This window comes from Candoia aspera, chromosome 2, assembly GCF_035149785.1.
Source record: "Candoia aspera isolate rCanAsp1 chromosome 2, rCanAsp1.hap2, whole genome shotgun sequence".
NCBI lineage: Eukaryota > Metazoa > Chordata > Lepidosauria > Squamata > Boidae > Candoia > Candoia aspera.
The window spans coordinates 224,104,431-224,123,187 of NC_086154.1; the positions used below are offsets into that span (position 1 = coordinate 224,104,431).

Sequence of the window (18,757 nt, forward strand, 5' to 3'; positions counted from 1 at the left end):
ATCTCTGGGAAGCTGTGGGGAACTGAGATTCAAGGTCTGTATGGACATTGACTCCTTCTACTAGAACTGTAAGAGTAGCGTACAGTTATAAGTAGAGATTGTGGCTGGCAAGATGAGTATGGCTAGCAGTATGAATGTTGATGTCCTTGCAAGTGCCTGAACTTGCGTATTTGCAACTACACCAGCATGTAATATGTTGCTTTTACATTTATAGGTTAATACCTGTCCTTCCCTCTTATTCACCATGCCCCAGTCCAGTCTGGGAGACTTTAGGCATTTAAGTTCTGCCCAAAATTGTACATTTCAGGAAAATCTTTACCATTTCCTTCTGAATAATGTATGAATAGAGTAACAGTGACCCATTAGGCCCTTTAAAATTCAGCTGCAGTACAGAGCTTTTCAGGAATATGTATGATGAACACTTTTTAAATGTTTTTTTCGAATCTGGTCAGTACAAATTATAAGACAATCTTTGGTGTGCAAATATTGAATATAAATGCTTGCTTTTAATCCTCATTTTAGAAATTCTTTAACTTTATTTAGGAATGCTTGTGGTTTCTTTAGAAAATTATTTTAGGTAAATTTTGTTCAAGTGGAATCAATGATGTACTTCTTATTTTTTCTGTGCCCATGGATTCCATTAATCTAGTTCTCCAGCAAATGAGAAAGTCTGGCTTTGCAACACAGTAAAAGCCAGTTTACCAGTCTAAACTAATGAAGGATGTTCTAAGCCATTGTTGTAACTTGTGCTTCCTACAGACAGAAATAAGGTCAAGTGAATTCTGAACCCCAACTGAGAATTTGGTCATTTTTTAAAAATAATTTTATTGAATTTTTTAAAAACAATAATAAAAGACAATACAAACTAAACTCAGAAAGGAAAAGAAAAATAAAGGGAGAAAAGAAAGTGCAAGAGAAAAGAAAAAAAGGACTTCTGGAGGAGGTCTGGTGAACTAGCATGTCTCTGAATAAGCAGAGATGATAGGGACAAAGACTGAAGAACCAGCAAGTAGACCAGTTCTATGGAACCTCTCCTGATAAGTAGATGGGAGATTACCAATACGTGCTCCGGATGGCAGTCTCTTGTGGGTTTGAGCTCCAGGAGATGAAGGGAAGCCTTCACGCTGTCAACTCTGGCGGACCCTTTTAAAGGACACTGGGTTCACTAACCTCATTTTCTAATCACTTTTGGAAATTACCTATTTATCTTAAGGCTATTAGAGATCTTTGAAACAAGTTTGAAAGGCTACCTGGTGAGTTTACCTTCATTCCAGAATAATTAGAAAAATTAACTATTAGCTTAAGAATGTAAAGAATTTGAAACAAATGACAAAAAACTAAATAAGATTTTAATCTGAGAAAGTTATAAATGAATTAAGAATTTAGAATTTAGAATATTAGGACTTTTGCTGTAAGATTTTGGAAATAATTATATAAATAAACAGCACCTTTGTAGGAACTACATTGTTTAGTCTACCATAAGTCATAACAGAAATTTATGATTTCAGAAATTGGATACTAGAGGGGACAAAAGATTCTAGGCGAAAAAGAAAAAAGAGACAGGCTTGCCTTTTGTCTTTGGTCAGCATTGAGACAAAATGACAGAAAATGGTATGACATTTGAAATACTCCAGGAGATATTTGAAGAAGGGGGACAGAAATTAACAGCTACAATGTCAGCAATGATGTCTTCTTCTGTGGATAGACTATGTCCAAAAGATGTTAAAGAAGAAATGACAGATGTAAAAGAGAATGAGAGTATGATGGCTTCCCTTTGTCTCCTGGCGCTCAAACCTGTGGGAAACCGCTATCTTGCAGCCCCCTTGCAAGGAGCAGCCATCCAGAACATGAGTGGGCGTTCTCCCATCCTCTCCTTATCCAGAGAGGTTCTGTGGGATCATTCTACTTGCCAGTCCTTTGTTTGTGGCTGCGATGTCTCCACTCATTTGGAGAAATGCTAGCTCGCCATTCCTCACCCGGAAGTCCAGAATTTAATCTTTCAAAGTAAAGAGAGACTATTTAAAATTTATTGTGTACCTAAATCCAGAACTACAGTACAATAATTTCTCCATTCTCTGAGAGGATTTGAAAAGCTACAATCCTGCAAATTTGTCTGCCTCACTGATCATATCTCTAGCAGCATAGAAGTGAAAGAGGCCAGTTAGGCCATTTAGCCCAACCTTCTGCTTAGTGACTCATACTTATGAATAAATTAAATAACATAAATCTTAATAGAGATATTCTTAATTCTTCTCTTTTTTTGGCATCTAAAATTATAGTCGCATGATTGTTTCTCTCTGTTATATACTATAATCTGTTTATATTTTACTTCCTATTTTTCCAATTATATTTCTACTATTGTTATTTACATCCCAACTTTCTACCTAGGTGGCAGTTGAGGCAACTTAGTTACAGATCCAAAAGAAAATCTATTAAATCAAAATTACACTTACTATTAGATAACTTGAAGCCTCTGCTGATGACAGGCATTTTTGCTAGTGGATTCCCTCACCAGTGTCATTTTTCTTTCTTCTACTATTTTGTAAAAAATTATATTAACTTTTTCTTTTTTTCACTACTGAAAAAAAGTAGCTGCCACTTTTACAATAATAATCTCATAAAACTCTGTTGCATCTTAAAACATATAAAAATAATCTGGCCAAATTGGCTGCTGCCAACTCTCATACATATATCCAGGAAAGAGTGTGATCAGGAAACAAGTTAATTCTGTAAAAACACAAGATAAGTAAATCTCATGTTGTGCAGCATTACTGGGTTGGCATTATTTTACTCCAGTATATCAGTATTTGTACTGCTAGTTATTAGTATGAAATTAATATGTTCATTTCAAAATAATGTTTGCTTATATTTTTACATCAAGCTATTCTTGCTGAATGATTTTTACCAACCTTTCCAGGATATATAAGCTCTGTGCAGAACACAACATAGAATTTTGATAATGTCACAATTACTTTGCATTATCAGTTTGTGTATATATGTGCGCACGGACGTGTTCCATGTCATCTCAGTTCAACTTGTTTTGACAGTTATTTCTATAGTGAGAGAGGGATTGTGTCATTTTGTCCAACTTAATCTAATAATAATTGTTAACTTAGGCCTTAAAATGAGTCTTGGACTTTTCTGCATCAATTTTCCATCAGCCCTGTTCATTAAACGGCAGGGGTGTTTTAGCAAAGAATCACTTGTTTGGTTCAGAAAATGATGCTAGCCCCCTTCTGCATTTGAAGTACACATAGTACACATAGTCTTACAAGTACGTTGAGCTATGAGTATACATAAGGGAATCTATGTACTAAAAATTCATGCAAAAAAGATAAATTTGCATTTTTTTAACATCTACCTTTGTATGACTGCAAGAGTTGACTTTACATCTTGCTAAACATTGTTGATACAGGATGGGTAGGAGTGGATTCTCTCCTTTTAAGATTAGGTAAAGTATTAATAAGGAATGGTATTAGAGCAGGATTACTTTCCTACAGTTGACTTCATTTTTAGGTAGCTGGCTGAGTTCCTATTAAAGTGACTCAAGATATTCTGGAGCTTAAGCAGACCAGCATTAAACAGCAAATATTTGGTCATTTGGAAATCATTTGAGGCTATAGAAATAAATGAATGCTCTTTTATGCTTAGGCAGAAAGTTGAAATAGGTTCACTGTCATGCGCTGCCTGCCTCTGAATAATGCTCAGACACTGGTTCGATGGATCAGGCTCTGGTTTATTCACAGCGCAGTTACAGCGTCGGAAGAAAAAAGCTGAGAGTGACAGGAGCGCGCCGGTGCGGGGTTTAAATACCCCGCGCCGGTCAGCGCCCCCTCACTCGCGGTCACGTCACCCCCCTTTGTCCAATACGTTGCCTTGCCGGTGGGTGAGGGGTTGTGAGGCCCCTCTGGCGTCCCGGGATCGCCCATCATCGGGTTTTCTATTCATCCGGTGATTGCTGTCAGCTGGGCGATCCCCGTTGTATTGGCGCTGATGGCTCGGGTGTGCTCCGTGATCCGTTTAGTTATTGTTTGTTGGCCGTTAGTCGTTGTGGGTTGATGGCTACTTATCTTGAGCCCCTTCTCCTGTTTCCTTGCTATTGTCATGTGTGCCATTGCGCTGATGACTTCAGCTCAACGGCACTCATGACATACTGCCCCCTGTCCGAATAGTGCTCCCCCCCGGTTTTCTGGTTTTTTTTTTTTTTTTTTTTCCGGTGGAGCTGTCAAAACGGCACTTTTTTTTTTTTTTTTTTTTTCAAAATTCCCGCCGGAGTAGTTGTCGCCCCTCCCTTTGCTCCTCCCTCTACCACGTGCCTTCCCAGGGTGTGTCCATGGTGCGCATGCCCGGGTCACGTCCTGGCGTGCGCATGCTCCAGCCACACCCTGTTTGTTTGGCTCAGTTCGGCGAGGAGAGAGGCGTGGCTGGTCGGGTGCTTATCAGCTCCAGGTAGGGCCCTTCTTTTTTTTATTTAAAGTGCGTCGCCTTTGTTATATCTCCTGGGCGTTGCCCCCAGGTTGCCCTGTTGACTTGCTTGCCACTCCCCCGCAGCCGGGGGGCGGGGGGAGGGTGCTGGCGAACGCTTGTCACCACCTCGTGGGCCCGGGGCGGGGGGAGTGAGTCCCGGGGGGGGAGGTCCACCCAAGTCGCGGGCTTGGGGGGGCCCTTTCCCTTGGGGCACGGGAGGCGGGGGGGGCCTGCGGGGGGGGGTTTGCAGGGGACGGCTTGCTGACCTTGGTTGTGGCTTGTCGGGGTATGCCCGGTGAAATGCTCTGGTTAGGTCAGGCGCGTTAACGTTGTGCGCCGCCACCCATTCCGGGTGGGGGAAGTGTTTCCACCTGACCAGATAGTGAATCCTGTACCATTATCAACCCTTTACCCAACAGGCCAGAAGGAACAAATCATCCTGTCTTTGAACATGCTGTCTATGGGCATTCCCTTCATAGATCCTTTTTCTAGCACCTATATTGGTGGGCCATAAAGGGCTAAAAAGCCACAAACTGGGCAAAGCAAACCTACTGTGTTGTTTGGTGCAATTTCCTTCTGTTCCAGGGCAATTGATACTAGTCAGGGGTGAGGCTCTGTTTTACAAGAAGACTAATGATATTGTGAGTAGAATACAGGAACCTAAAATTACTGCCAGAAAAATGAACTTTGGTCTTCCTTAGCAGGGCAGTTGCTGCTCCTATTTCCAGGACAGAAATTCTGCCAATTCTAGTACACAGCACTCTGTCCAGCGATCACAACAACACTATTGTTCTTTGCCTTAACCAATCCTTTCCCCCTAGGATAATTTCTGAATTTCACATAAATCAGGATATTATATTCTCAGCATTCTTTCTTACCTATCTACTGTAGCTTTCTGAAGTAAGACTTTAGCAGTGGCTAATAGAAACCACTACACTGTCTGGTGTAGTGCTTAGAGCATCAGGCTATAAACCAGGAGATTGTGAGTTCTAGTCCCACCTTAGGCACAAACCCAGGTGGGTGACCTTGGGCCAGTTACACACTCTCAGCCCTAGGAAGAAGGCAATGGCAAACCACTTCTGAAAAATCTTGCCAAGAAAACTGCAGGGACTTGTCCAGGCAGTCTCCAGGAGTCAACACTGACTCAGAGACACCAAAAAAAAGGCTAATAAATTTCTTCCCAGTGGGTAACTAATATTGTTTTCTTCTGCTATTAATTGGTGCACCTTTTTTGCCTTGAGAGTATCCAAAGGCATGCCACTAGAGCTGTATCTGCTTCTGTTGCAGCACTCAGGCAAATTCTCCTTCAGGAATTCTGTAGAGGAGTAACCTGGTCCCAATCATTACTGAGTGGATATATGATTTGGAGGGAATGCAGCATTCAGCTGAGTGGTCTTGCTAACTTGGCTCCTGATCACCTGAACCAACCTACCAGGCAAGGTGATACATGTGATTCACAGAGATGAAGATGAACTAGTTACCTAAAACTATGGCTTTGAAAGGTTGTCTGTGAATTCACACATTCCACCCATCTCTCACTGTTCAGGATATTCTTTTACCTTTGGTTTCAGGGATCACTTTGGCTATTGAATAAATAAGATTTATAATAGTAGTCATACCAAATATTTATTTATTTATTGATAAAATGTATTCATCACCCATCGCACTTAGAGAGTGGCATGGCTCCTGCCCAAACGTTTTCCTACACAGTTTCAGATACTCGTACATATGAATTCTCAGACGACCACTCAAAGAACTGTAGTTACAGATAAGTAACCAGTTCTTTCCATAGAAAATTGGTATTTTTTTTCCTACATCCCACTCCACATTGAGATTATGTTGTTCATATGATACAGATATCTGGAGCACAAAATGTGCTTATGCCATTCCTTTCTGACTTACTAGGTGCTGGTTGGGAAGTACCTCTATCTGTTTCCCCGCCTCCTCTTATGGCTGGAATGCTCTACCTCCATGGGTAGAGGTCTATGAGTATAAATTGTGATTCTAGAAAAAAGTGTTGAGTGTGCAGCCAAACATTACGAGTTGTATTCTGAACCAGGGTTTGATAGATTTCAGTTACATTTCTGGTTAGATGCCAACATTACATATGTGGAAATCTGTTTGACCATTAAGACTTTCTATCTTTCTGCTTCCCTCCCAAATCTGGACTGGGGGTCCCCTACTGTCTACAGCAGGTTTTAGAGCGTATGATCCTAGGCCGTGGTGAAGAGAGGAAGTTCATCTGTTTGCTGCTCAGTCAACAAAAGCAATTTGGTCAACATTAGCAATGTATTGGATTCCCTGCTCTGAATTTTTTAAAGTTATACAAAAAACTTAAAAATACATTTCATTTCTAGTACTCTGCTTTCTAGCATTTCAAATTCATAAGACTATGACTCTATAAAATACCTGTTTTACTGAATGACAAAATAACTGAATTTGAAGAATTCCTCCTGAAAATGAGAAGTAAACATAATATGGTTTATTTTGGGTAGCTGAGTTCACAGCATTCCAGAGCACTGTTGTGAACAGAGCAACATGCTAATCAAAATGTTTGTTTCTAGGTGCCAGGTTGACCTGTCAACCCTAAGCAAAGAGCAGACTCATAAGCTAGAGCTGCCTCTGGAGGAAGGTGAAGGGCATCTGGTACTGTTGGTTACATTGACTGCTTCAGCTGCAGTCAGCATCTCTGACCTCTCAATGAATGCCTTGGAAGACCCAAAGGAACAGAAAGAAATTCTAAAGAGATATGTATGCAGTACCCTTTTTTTACTCTTTTTGCATAAGATTATAGTGATAAACAATGAAATGTAAAAGGAAAACTAACTTTCTTATTTACTTACTTACTTACTTATTTACTTGGTTTATATGCTGCTGTAATAATCCAACTCCCAGTAGCTAACAATAAAACTATACAATACAGTTTTACCAAATGGTAGAAATAGGGGATGAGGTCCTTCTGACCGCAGCTTCCGCTACTCATAGTAGCCAGGTGTCCAAAAGAGCCCATGAGTCACAGATCTGTTCCTTCTAGGGTAGTACCCCCACCCCCAAGGGAAACAATATGAATAAGAAATCAACCTATAAGTGCTAAAAGTTGTGGCAGTCACTTTTCTTAGAATGCCAGTTTAGTATGACAGCCTTAGATGTCTTTCTCCTTCAGCCTGTTGCTAACTGTGTGTATTAGGAGTATAACTCTCTTCTGTACTAGCTGTTGTGGGTAGCTTCCTCCAGTTCATGGTGATAAAGATTATTCTGTTTATTTTAAGTGACTATGTATTCTTACTTGATTTCATTTTCTCACTGAAAAGTTAACTTCTTGTTATAATTAACACATTTCCTTACTGAACTTTGCCAACAAGTAAGGTCTTTAAATAGCTGAAGAATTCAATTTTATGTATGGATCAACGTTGTCATTATTTAAAACAAAGTCCCTCCTCTGGGTTTTGTTCTGTTAGAATCATATGCTTGTGGTAGTGTAGAAATCTAATGTATAAAGAAATAACGGGGATACTGTATGTTTAAAATCTCTCGAAAAAAATCCCATATCATAGAAGTGATTGTGTAGTTTTAGTAAAGGAACAGCAAGGGGAGCTCTTACTCCAGCTTTTATTAATATTGGATTCACTAAAACTGACTTACTAAACACAAAGAAGAAAGAGCTATCTTCCCTAAAATTACAAAGCTTTTATTGTATAGGGCTGCCAGGTGTTTAGAAGTCATCTCTAGACACTGTGCCATTAAGCCAAACTCTGAGTAACAGAGGACTGTTTAATTTTTCTTTTTTGTTTTAAAATATTCCTATTCTACGGTTGACATCCTCTCAATAAGTGAATTTAATAAAGATGTACTTTATCAGGCTGTGCAGATAACATGAAGTGCTAGTACTATTGCTGTACAATATTCTTCAAACAGATTAGCAGGATGTGTGCTTCAGCAAATTTATTCTACCTATCTCCACTGAATCAGCTGTCTGCAAGAGCTTGTACAAATCATACACCAATAGTATTATCATAAACGCAGTTTAATAGAGGTGACTTAGCAAGGCTAAACATTTTATTTCCTAAATCAAGTGAGAACTAAGAAATCTACTGTCTGAAAACTAATGATTACAAATATGATTTCAGATTTTTGAATCAACCAAGGCAAGCTGATCTGTCAGACAGATCTTAGTAGATAAATGCATTTCTCAGAGATTAATTGTAACGAGATAACGCCAGAGATTAATTGTAACGAGATAACGCATTTTGGTATTAAGTATAGAGATTACCAGCATAATGTAAAGCAAAGGATGTTCATTGTCCTGATTATCTTATAATATTAAACATCCAATGAATCACAACTTTTGGACCTATGTCTTTTTCCCCAAATATTTTTATTAGTTTAAGCGAATTTTTAATAGAGAATAGAAACATCAATTTTTTTAAAAAGTATGACATTGAAAAACCATCTGATCATCAGTATGATTAATTCAGACATTGGAATGTTGTTTACTTAGAAGCTGAATAACTTGGTTCATTGACATGAATTATACGTAAGCCTGGATAAATAACAGCATCATAGTGTTTATGGAAGTAGCCTATGTCCTACTATTTTTGTAAGAAATCTTCATCCATACTATTTTACAGGAAATCGTCAGCACTAGTGTTGTTGTCCTTTGCTAAATCTATAATAAAATATTACTGGGTAACTGAAAAGTACATGATTTCTTTTATTATAAAATTATTTATAGAGTTTTATTTTTAAAGCATTTAAAAAGAGGCTTTTCCATTTAAAAATGTGTTTTGCACCTATTTTTGAGACTGAAAAGAGTAAATGCACTGACCCTGCCATCAGATCAAATAGTCTTGGAAAATGACTCTATTACTGTCATTTAACCATTTGTAGGTGAACATCAGAGCCCTACAAATTAAACAGGCATTACTGTTTGAACCATTTTATCACAATTGTATGAAAAGATTAATTCCTTTTGGGATGGGAGGGCCATAATGGGTAGCAGACCAAAAGAGAGATTCTATGACCTTTTCAGAACGGGTATGCTGAACCCCTGCTCCCCCTTGTCACAGTTTAAAAACCAGAGAAGCTAGTTTAGTGAAGAAGTTGTTAGCATTCCATTTTTATTATGACATTTCACAGTCATCCGATTTAATGTCCCTTGACCGGATTGTCCACCGTGAGACGATGGGCTTGAAATGTTATTTAGAGCACTGATAAAAGGTGAGCAGTTATAAGATGACAGCGAGTCATAAGGCTGGTGGTGTGACATTAATTTTCTCCATAACAGAGATGGAATAAGACGTCATGGTGACAAGCTGTCAATCAGTGCTGGCCCCTCAGTGTATCTTGATGCCATAGGATGGGGTATTGGTTCTCCCATAATAGAGCTGAGCTGAGATGCTCTCCCTGACAGCTGCTGCAGCCATACAGAAAATATATTATACAGCCTTTCATTAAAAAAATAAAGAGGACTCATCTCCAGAGCATTTCAATCTTTTCCCATCTATTGAGGGCTGAAAGGATTCACAGCAAATCATAGATTTCTCTGCTATGGAAATTTCAAGCCTCTGATACCATCTGGGTTTTGAGGCCTCCAACAATCTTCATAAATAAGAAGATTGATAATCATCTCATAAATCATTACTTTAAGTTGCATGTTTAAAGTAATGTATTAAAGTCATTTGCTTTTCACAAAATCCTACAATAATCTGCAGTATGTCATTGGCTGAGATTGTCAGAAATGCACTAAATTGCACTAAATCAGCTGACTAGCAAAATCTAAAAGTTCAAACTATAATTATCCCACTGGCAAATAATAGTGGGCGAAATATTGCCATGCCTTTTTAAATGAATGGAATGTGCATATAGGGGAAAAAGTCAACTTTTGCTTTTTTTCTGTGTTACAGGAAATGCAAGACAAATGTAATTTCAAACCAACAAAACAGACTTTTAATTTCACCATGCCTGCCTGCCTGCCTGCCTTGTTCAACATAGCATGAAACTGGAAAATATCTGTATTAAAATGCCAGGATTGACAAAAAAGTCCCCTAACCCTTTTTGAAAACTGCAATACATGATAGTACTGACAAACACCATTTTTCTGTTGGTTTTTTTAAGAACCAGTTTGAAACCACATCAAGAAAGTAAAGGGAGGTGGTGGGGGGAGACTTAGGGTTGCCTCTCTGATTAAGCAAATTTCTAATAGGCAAATACTATGAAATTAAAAGTTAAGAGTTACAGTATTTGTGATCCTGTAGAATGCTAAAGATAGAAATGCATTTATATGTGAAGATTGAGATGCTATACAAACTACATTGTCTCAGCTGAACAGTCTCTCTGCTCAACAGTCATCTATGGGATGTATATTGTGGGCTTTGTGTCTCATTCTTATTAATAAATAGGTCTATCTAATACATTTATGGTTAAGATTTCAACTTTTTCAAACAGAAAACATTTCTGTCCAACAAAATACCATTAAGAATTTACAGTTTGCACTGTAATAGAAAAGAATGGTAATTTAGACTTTTGCTAAAATCCAAATTTGCTGCTTTAATGGGCTTTAACCTGTTCAAATGTTTAGAAATTCATTCTTTACTTTCTGTTTCCTGATTTTTTAAAAATAAGTTCATTTTTAAAAGACAAAACTTTTATAAAATATTTTAATTGTATTTTATAAATTATAATTGTATTTTATAAATAATTTTATAAATTATTGATTATATAGTTATATTAAGTATAGTTTTATGCCATAAGAATATATGAAATTTGAACATATGTATGCTGTCCTTATACAATTAAAACTTATAAAATAATCAAAATAATTACTAATAATTTTATGAAGAATATCAGGAAACTGTAGAGAAGAGAGCTATAGAAGTGTGCCTGTGTGTGTATAATTTCAGGTTTTCTTACAGATAACCCATAAAACCTTTCTAAATTACATCTTAAGAACCTGCTAAATCACTGGTTTATAGAATTGAAATGCATTATGACCTAGGTGTAATCATTTAATATACTTCTGGTGTGCTGTTCCAATTAAATAGTGATTTAAAATAAACAACAAATATTGAATATGAGCCTTTTAAATTAGACTTGTTAAATCATGTATTTGGAATAGAACTGAATGTTACGTTCTCTACTGAATGTAAACCAATGTTAAGGAATAAAGGTGGTATGGCAGGAACCACGGGTTTCCATGCCAGTGAGAACTAGATCAGCATAATTCAGGTGCCTTCCAAGACTGTCAAGAGATCAGTCAAATACCTGTTGACTCAGGAAAGTGGGAGAAAAAAGCCTAGACATGAAACCCAGGACTCTATACATATATAAGGGCTTTGACTGCAGTGGAAATATATGGATGTGGCTTCCTTCTTGTATGCAATTAAGACTAATCTTGCCAAGTTGTGTCCATGAGACTTCTGCTAAGTAAGCCAGTTCAAGAATAAAAGGGTTGAGTCAGGCCTGAGTGCAGCAGGATATATTGAAAACACATGTAATGTAAGCAATCAGGATGATTTAGAATCTTCAAGACGGTATGGTCTCTTCCTATTTGTTTTTTTATTATTTCAGTCTAACTGCCTAATTTTGTGTATGTTTTTAGAGCCTAATACAGATGTTTCAAAACATAAAGGATGTGGGATTTCTCCAGGTGAAGGTCATCAGAGCAGAAGGTTTGATGGCAGCTGATGTTACAGGTAAGAACTACTGTATTTCCAATTTTTGTGCTAATCAATAAGCACTGAATAATTCTAGAACATTATACTTTACAGAACCAACAGTATGATAAAAAACTTAAGTTTGCTAGGCTTTCTTCTTTTCTTGTTTAATGATGAATTCTGTTACTTATTTTTTAAAACCATTTTGCAAATAAATTTGTATCTGGGCTTTTGAGAGCCCAAAATCTTACTAGAAATATTGACTGAAAGGGTGAAATGATGCAGTCACATGGCTTCCAAAATGTTTTATTCTGAGAGCCTTCAGTGAGTTACTGTAGATACAAAATAATGAAAAACAATGAGTTAAATATTTTGCAAAATAAAGTTGTCAGTGGTTCACAGTACAGCAATGTTACATGTCAGTGTCCAGAGTACTCTAAAAATGGGGAAACAAAAATAAATTAGAATGCAATTTCAAATTAGTCTTTCTGTAACTGAAGTTCATATAGTAAACACTATAAAAGATACATCATGTGTGTTCTTCTATTTATATTATGGAATTCCTTCCTTCCAATAACGTACAAAGCTATATACCTATCTCCTTTTGAGAATCTTCTTAGAAAAGGGGCAATCATAATGGTTTGGTATTTATCTAGAACCAAAGGATTCAGAGCTGCTTTCTTGAGGAATGGTGCACTTCCACCTCTGCCAACTCATCTGGTACCCACTCCTGCAAAGATGGTTTGACATTCTCTTGAGTTACCTGATCAATCTAACTTGGCTAGATCAAATCAGCCATCAAGAACAGAAGACACAAAGAAACCTAGGTGGACACATAGCTTCAAGCAATATCCTTGGAGTTTATTACAGGTAGTCCTCACTTAATGATGCTAATTGGGACTGGAAACTCCATCATTAAGTGATGCTGTCATAAGTTGAAAAAGCACATGACTGCACCACTTAGTGACAGCATTTCTGGCAGTCCTGGTTGCTGTTGTTAAATGAGGACCGCGCAGGTCATTAAGTGAGGACCTCATGTAACCATGACTTCTGACTTCCTGGGCACTGAGCACCTTGATTTCAATCATGTGACCACAGAGATACCATGCCAACCATAAGTACAAGGACTGGTTATAACTACCACTCATTCAGCACCATTGTAAGTTTGACAGTTGCTGATCGAATGGTCATTAAACAAGGACCACCTATAAACTCTTTTCACAAGACTTTTGTGTGTGTGTGTGTGTCTTTGGGTCAGCACTGATTCCTAGCAACTGCCTGGACAAGTCCCGGCAGTTTTCTTGGCAATACTTTTAGAAGTGGTTTACCATTGCCTCCTTTATAGGGCTGAGAGAGAGAATGACTTTCCCAAGGTCATCCAGTTGGATTCTTGCCTAGGGTGAGACTAGAACTCACAGTCTCCTGGTTTCTAGCCTGGTGCCTTAACCACTACACCAGACTGGCTCTCTTTCACAAGACTGGGCCAGCTGAAATGCTGGACCTCTATTGTGACGTCAAGGTCACCACAGAGACTATCAGTTTATTTTTAAGGAGCCTTGCAGATGGCTAACAGCTGGTTTCTGTAGACTTACAGGGATGATGTTTTCTAAAAAGCTACTTAAAATTGCAAAGCCATTATTGTATAACGTTTAAGAGTCTTCTTTGTTCTGCTGGATGGCTATAAAAGAATGCAACGGCCTTTCATTTTATCTCTGGTGCTAAATTGAGAAAAATAGTCCTATTCTATAACTAAGCATATAATAATTAAGAATGTAAATCTAAAACAGCAAAACTGTGGTCCATTTCTCCCAATTTTTTGGTGTAAAGCAGATGGGCCTTTTCTCTTCTATGAAGGTAGAACAGTTTCCCTCTGTTGATTTTTATGATATATACTGCTAAATTTAACAATGTAAGAAATGATGACTGGGGAAGGCAATGGCAAACCATCCCGCTCTATAGTCTGCCAAGAAAACGTCGCAAAAGCAGCTTCCCCCCAAAGGGTTAGACGTGACTCGGTGCTTGCACAGGGGACCTTTCACCTTTCAAGAAATGTTAAGGCTCACTGATACAGCACAGTTTAATATATACATAGTTGTATCAAGGCAACAATCTCTTTTGGATCTTTGGCAAGAAGAAGTTTAATCTCGCTCCAGGGAACCCAATATAGTAGATATCAGTGTCTCCATTGATAATAACAATGAAAAAATTATCTTGATTGAGATTGAAGGAGGGGGAAAGGTTTTACTTTTTCTTCATTACCTTTATGCTTAGTGATCCAGAAGGGAATGGAAGGAGTGCAAGTCTCTCTCTGATGGGGTTAAGATGGGACTATTCTACTTCAGCAGAAAAGCAGAAAGGGACTTATGCATACATGCATGCATGCATAAGTGTAGGTGTGATGCACATGTATATATTTTAACCCCTGACCCACTAGATAACACATTATATAGCTGTTGGGGCTGAAAAAAATTGTCCACCTCTAAGTAAATGTATTTGTGTCACAATCTATTACTACTTAAAAATATCTAGAAGAATGTATTCTTCTAGAAGCTAAGATCTATCACACTGAATGAAACTAGCCATCTCCCCATGACTTTATGCTGCTCTACAAATCACCTTTTCCCAACTGTTACAGCTGGCCTGACCATGATTGTTGAGAACTGATGGTACAATTTTCCTCCAATTTTGAGTTGGGATTCACAGTTTAAGAAGAACCCCTAATTCTCTCCAAAACACAGCTCTGTCCCCATGTATGATATGACTTGGGCTTTCAAGCTACACCAAAATATGAAGCATACTCCTTTTCCACCGAGTATTGCCCACCAGTGCTCTAAGCAACCACGTTCAGGTTGTACTGATTATTAGTTCACTGACACCACATACACAAACACACATATGGAGCCTGCTTTTAGAAAATTAATAAGGTAAGAAATTACGTAGGTAAAAACTATTACATGTTTTAATCCATTCTAGAAATAATTAAAATATTTATAGAACATAAGTGTTAACTTTTCTGGTGATGTCTGAAGAAAAATCCAGTGATCTAGAACAGTGGTTTTCAACCACTGTGCCATGGCACATTTGTGTACTGCAAAAGGTCCACAATGTGTGCCACATCAGTGAGCCACAAGTAAATGATGGGAAGTGCTCCCGTGACCTCTTTCTCCATGCCATCACCAGGGGTTGACTGCCTCCATTTCTCCTCCCCAGTCCCTGTGAGGTCACAGGACTTTCAGTTTCGTGAACCGGAAGTCTTACCTATGAGATTTGCGAAGTAAACACTTTTTCAGTGTGCCGTGTGTGAGATGAAAAAGGTTGAAAACCATTGATCTAGAGGGAACTCGTGTTGTTTAATGGCCAATGGAATATTCATTGAGACATTTTTCACTTCGATCTGTTCTCAGTCTGGTTTCAGAAATTTGGGAAAAAGTATTTGGGTCATTCATATATTTACAGACCTTCTAGAAACCTTCTAGTTGTTTGTGAAATGATATCTATGCTTTACATCTCAAGTTCTACAGAAAGAGGATACAGTGTTGTTTCACAATAAAATGTTTTTGATTTTTCATATATTTATATTCCACAAGGCTCCATATAATTGCTAGGTGTTGTAAATAATTGGTAAAATACTTCTCAAGTGCAAAGATTACTGCAGATGCTGACTGCAGTCAGGAAATCAGAAGACGTTTAATCCTTGGGAGAAGAGCAACGACAAATCTCAATAAAATAGTCAAGAGCAGAGACATCACACTAACAACAAAGGTCCGCATAGTTAAAGCAATGGTGTTCCCCGTAGTAACATATGGCTGTGAGAGCTGGACCATAAGGAAGGCTGAGAGAAGGAAGAGAGATGCTTTGGAACTGTGGTGTTGGAGGAAAATTCTGAGAGTGCCTTGGACTGCAAGAAGACCAAACCAGTCCATACTCCAGGAAATAAAGCCAGACTGCTCACTTGAGGGAATGATATTCAAGGCCAAACTGAAATACTTTGGCCACATAATGAGAAGACAGGACACTCTGGAGAAGATGCTGATGCTAGGGAGAGTGGAAGGCCAAAGGAAGAGGGGCCGACCAAGGGCAAGGTGGATGGATGATATTCTAGAGGTGATGGACTCGTCCCTGCGGGAGCTGGGGGTGTTGACGACCGACAGGAAGCTTCCGGATACTCTTCAAGGGTAGCCCCATGTAGAGTGCATTACAGTAGTCTATATGGGAGATGACCAGGGTGTGAGTGACTGTTTGGAGGGCTTCACGATCCAGGAGCGGGTGTAACTGGCGCACAACCCGAAGTTGTGCAAAGGCCCTCCTGGCCACGACTGCCACCTGCTCTTCGAGCAGGAGTTGTGAGTCCAGGAGAACCCCCAGATTACGCACTGAGTCTGTCTGGGGCAGTGCCACCCCATCCAGAACTAAAGATGACAGTTTCCCGGAAGTTGAAGCCCCATCAATCCACGGCCACTCTGTCTTACCAGGGTTCAGTTGAAGCCTGTTGTTCCCCATCCAGACCCCCACAGCCCCCAGGCACCGAGAAAGGGCAGTCACTGCATCACTTACCTCACCCGGGATAGAGATGTATAATTGGGTATCATCAGCACACTGATGATACCTCAACCCGTGGTGACGGATGATCTCACCCAGTGGTTTCATGTAGATGTTAAACGAGAAGAGAGAGAACCGAACCCTGCGGCACCCCACAATGGAGGAGTCGAGGGTCGGATCTCTCCTATCACCACCGACTGGGACCAGCCCTGGAGGAAGGAGGTGAACCAGTGCAGAACTACGCCACCCACCCCCAACTCCCTGAGCCATCCCAAAAGGATACCATGGTCGATGGTATCGAAAGCCGCTGAGAGGTCAAGGAGAGCAAGGGTGGATGCACTGCCTCCATCCCGCTCCCGCCAGAGATCATCCATAAGTGCGACCAATGCAGTTTCTGTCCCATATCCTGGCCTGAAACCTGACTGAAAGGGGTCTAGATAATCCGTTTCCTCCAGGACCCTCTGGAGTTGTAACGCCAGCACCTTCTCAACCACCTTCCCTAAAAGGGGGAGGTGGGAGACTGGACGAAAATGGTCCAGCACAGTTGGGTCCAGCGATGGCTTCTTGAGGACAGGGCGCACCAGTGCCTCCTTAAAGGCGACTGGGAACACCTCACTCAAGGATGTATTTACCATCGCTTGGACCCAACCACACGTCACCTCCCGAGCTGCCTTCACCAGCTAGGAGGGGCATGGATCTAAATAACCCGTGGTGGCATTCACAATCCGGAAGATCCTGTCCACTTCCTCGGGTCCAACTGGATCAAACTGCTCCCAGATGACAAGGCTAAAGCATTCCTTCGGTATCTCCACAGACCCTGCTTCACTCATGGAGTCCAACTTAGACTGGATCCGAGTGATTTTATCCTGCAGATGCTCAGAAAACTCTTCCGCACAGCCCTGTAGGTGGGTCACTGGGCCCACCTTCCCCAAAAGAGTATGTGTGATCTTAAACAGGGCCGTTGGATGGCAATCTGCGGATGCAATAAGAGCGGAGAAATACTGCTGTTTCGCCGCTCTTACCACCATAAGGTAGGCCTTAATAGCGCCCCTAGCTTGTGTTCAGTCAGATTTGGTCTTTGTCTTCCTCCAGCGGCGCTTTAGGCATCTCTTAAACCTCTTCAAAACTCTCAGCTCCTCCGTGAACCACGGGGAATGTCGGGTTGGATGAGGCGAGAGGCCGCACAGGCGCGATCCTGTCCAAGGCCCCGGCCACTTCCCTCTTCCAGGCAGCAGCCAGGGCCTCCCCTGGACCGTGCAGCAGATCCCTGGGCACTTGTCATGAGTAAGGATGGCGAGCAGGGGGCTCCCATCCAGACTGTTAAGCGCATGCGTAGCACTGAGGAATTGGTCAGCCATTCAAAGAGACACAGATCGGGACCGCCTTAACCTTTGGAGTTTATATGTCTGGGTTTTTCCCACGCTTCTTCAGTTTGTTAGGATTCCTGTTATGTACTAGCAATAAACATTAGAGACCAGTTCCTTGTCTCAGCGTGTTTCCTGGCTGTTAGGACAGCACCTCCCCCAGCTCCCTCTGAAACCTCACTGGGTCCATCAGTTGCCGGGGGCGGACCAATCGAATGGGTCCTGCCTCCCTGCAGAGGGGAGCGGCATAGGAGAATCTCAGGACCACCAGGGTGTGATCTGACCATGACAATGGGGATAGATGCGGCTCTCCCCTCAGATCACATTGCCACTGCTCCAACAAGAAGACCAAGTCCGGAGTGAGACCACTGTCTCGAGTCGGGTCCTGAATGATCTGGAACAGGCCCATGGCTGCCATGGTAGTGGCAGATAATATTTTATCTTAGTTCATGCCTCACCTGGTAGGAGCACCTGGCTGACCTTGTTCTCGGGAAGTTAAACAAGGTCAGACCTGGTTTTGACATGGTTGGGAAACCTCCAGGGAATACCAGATTGATAGGCTAAGCTGCAAAGTTGAAATACACCCCAGAGGAAGCTGTGACTCTGTACTGTTGCCAAGTGTCCCTGAAATCACTAAGTCAAGTCTAACTCAAAAGAGAGTTTACTTTTTAGTCCTATTGACACTGTCCATAAAAGAGACTGGTATAATCTATAGATGTGTATACACAGATATTG

At 40.3% G+C, this 18,757-nt stretch overlaps 1 protein-coding gene across 1 annotated transcript in view; it reads left to right on the forward strand.

The window, feature by feature from the left end:
• Nucleotides 1-18,757, forward strand: part of MCTP1 (multiple C2 and transmembrane domain containing 1) — a 194,537-nt gene that overhangs the window by 66,019 nt on the left and 109,761 nt on the right. Inside the window, exons 11-12 of the mRNA XM_063295414.1 lie at nt 7,032-7,218; nt 12,065-12,158. Of these exons, the coding sequence (XP_063151484.1) occupies nt 7,032-7,218; nt 12,065-12,158 (281 nt within the window). The remainder of the gene's footprint in view (nt 1-7,031; nt 7,219-12,064; nt 12,159-18,757) is intronic.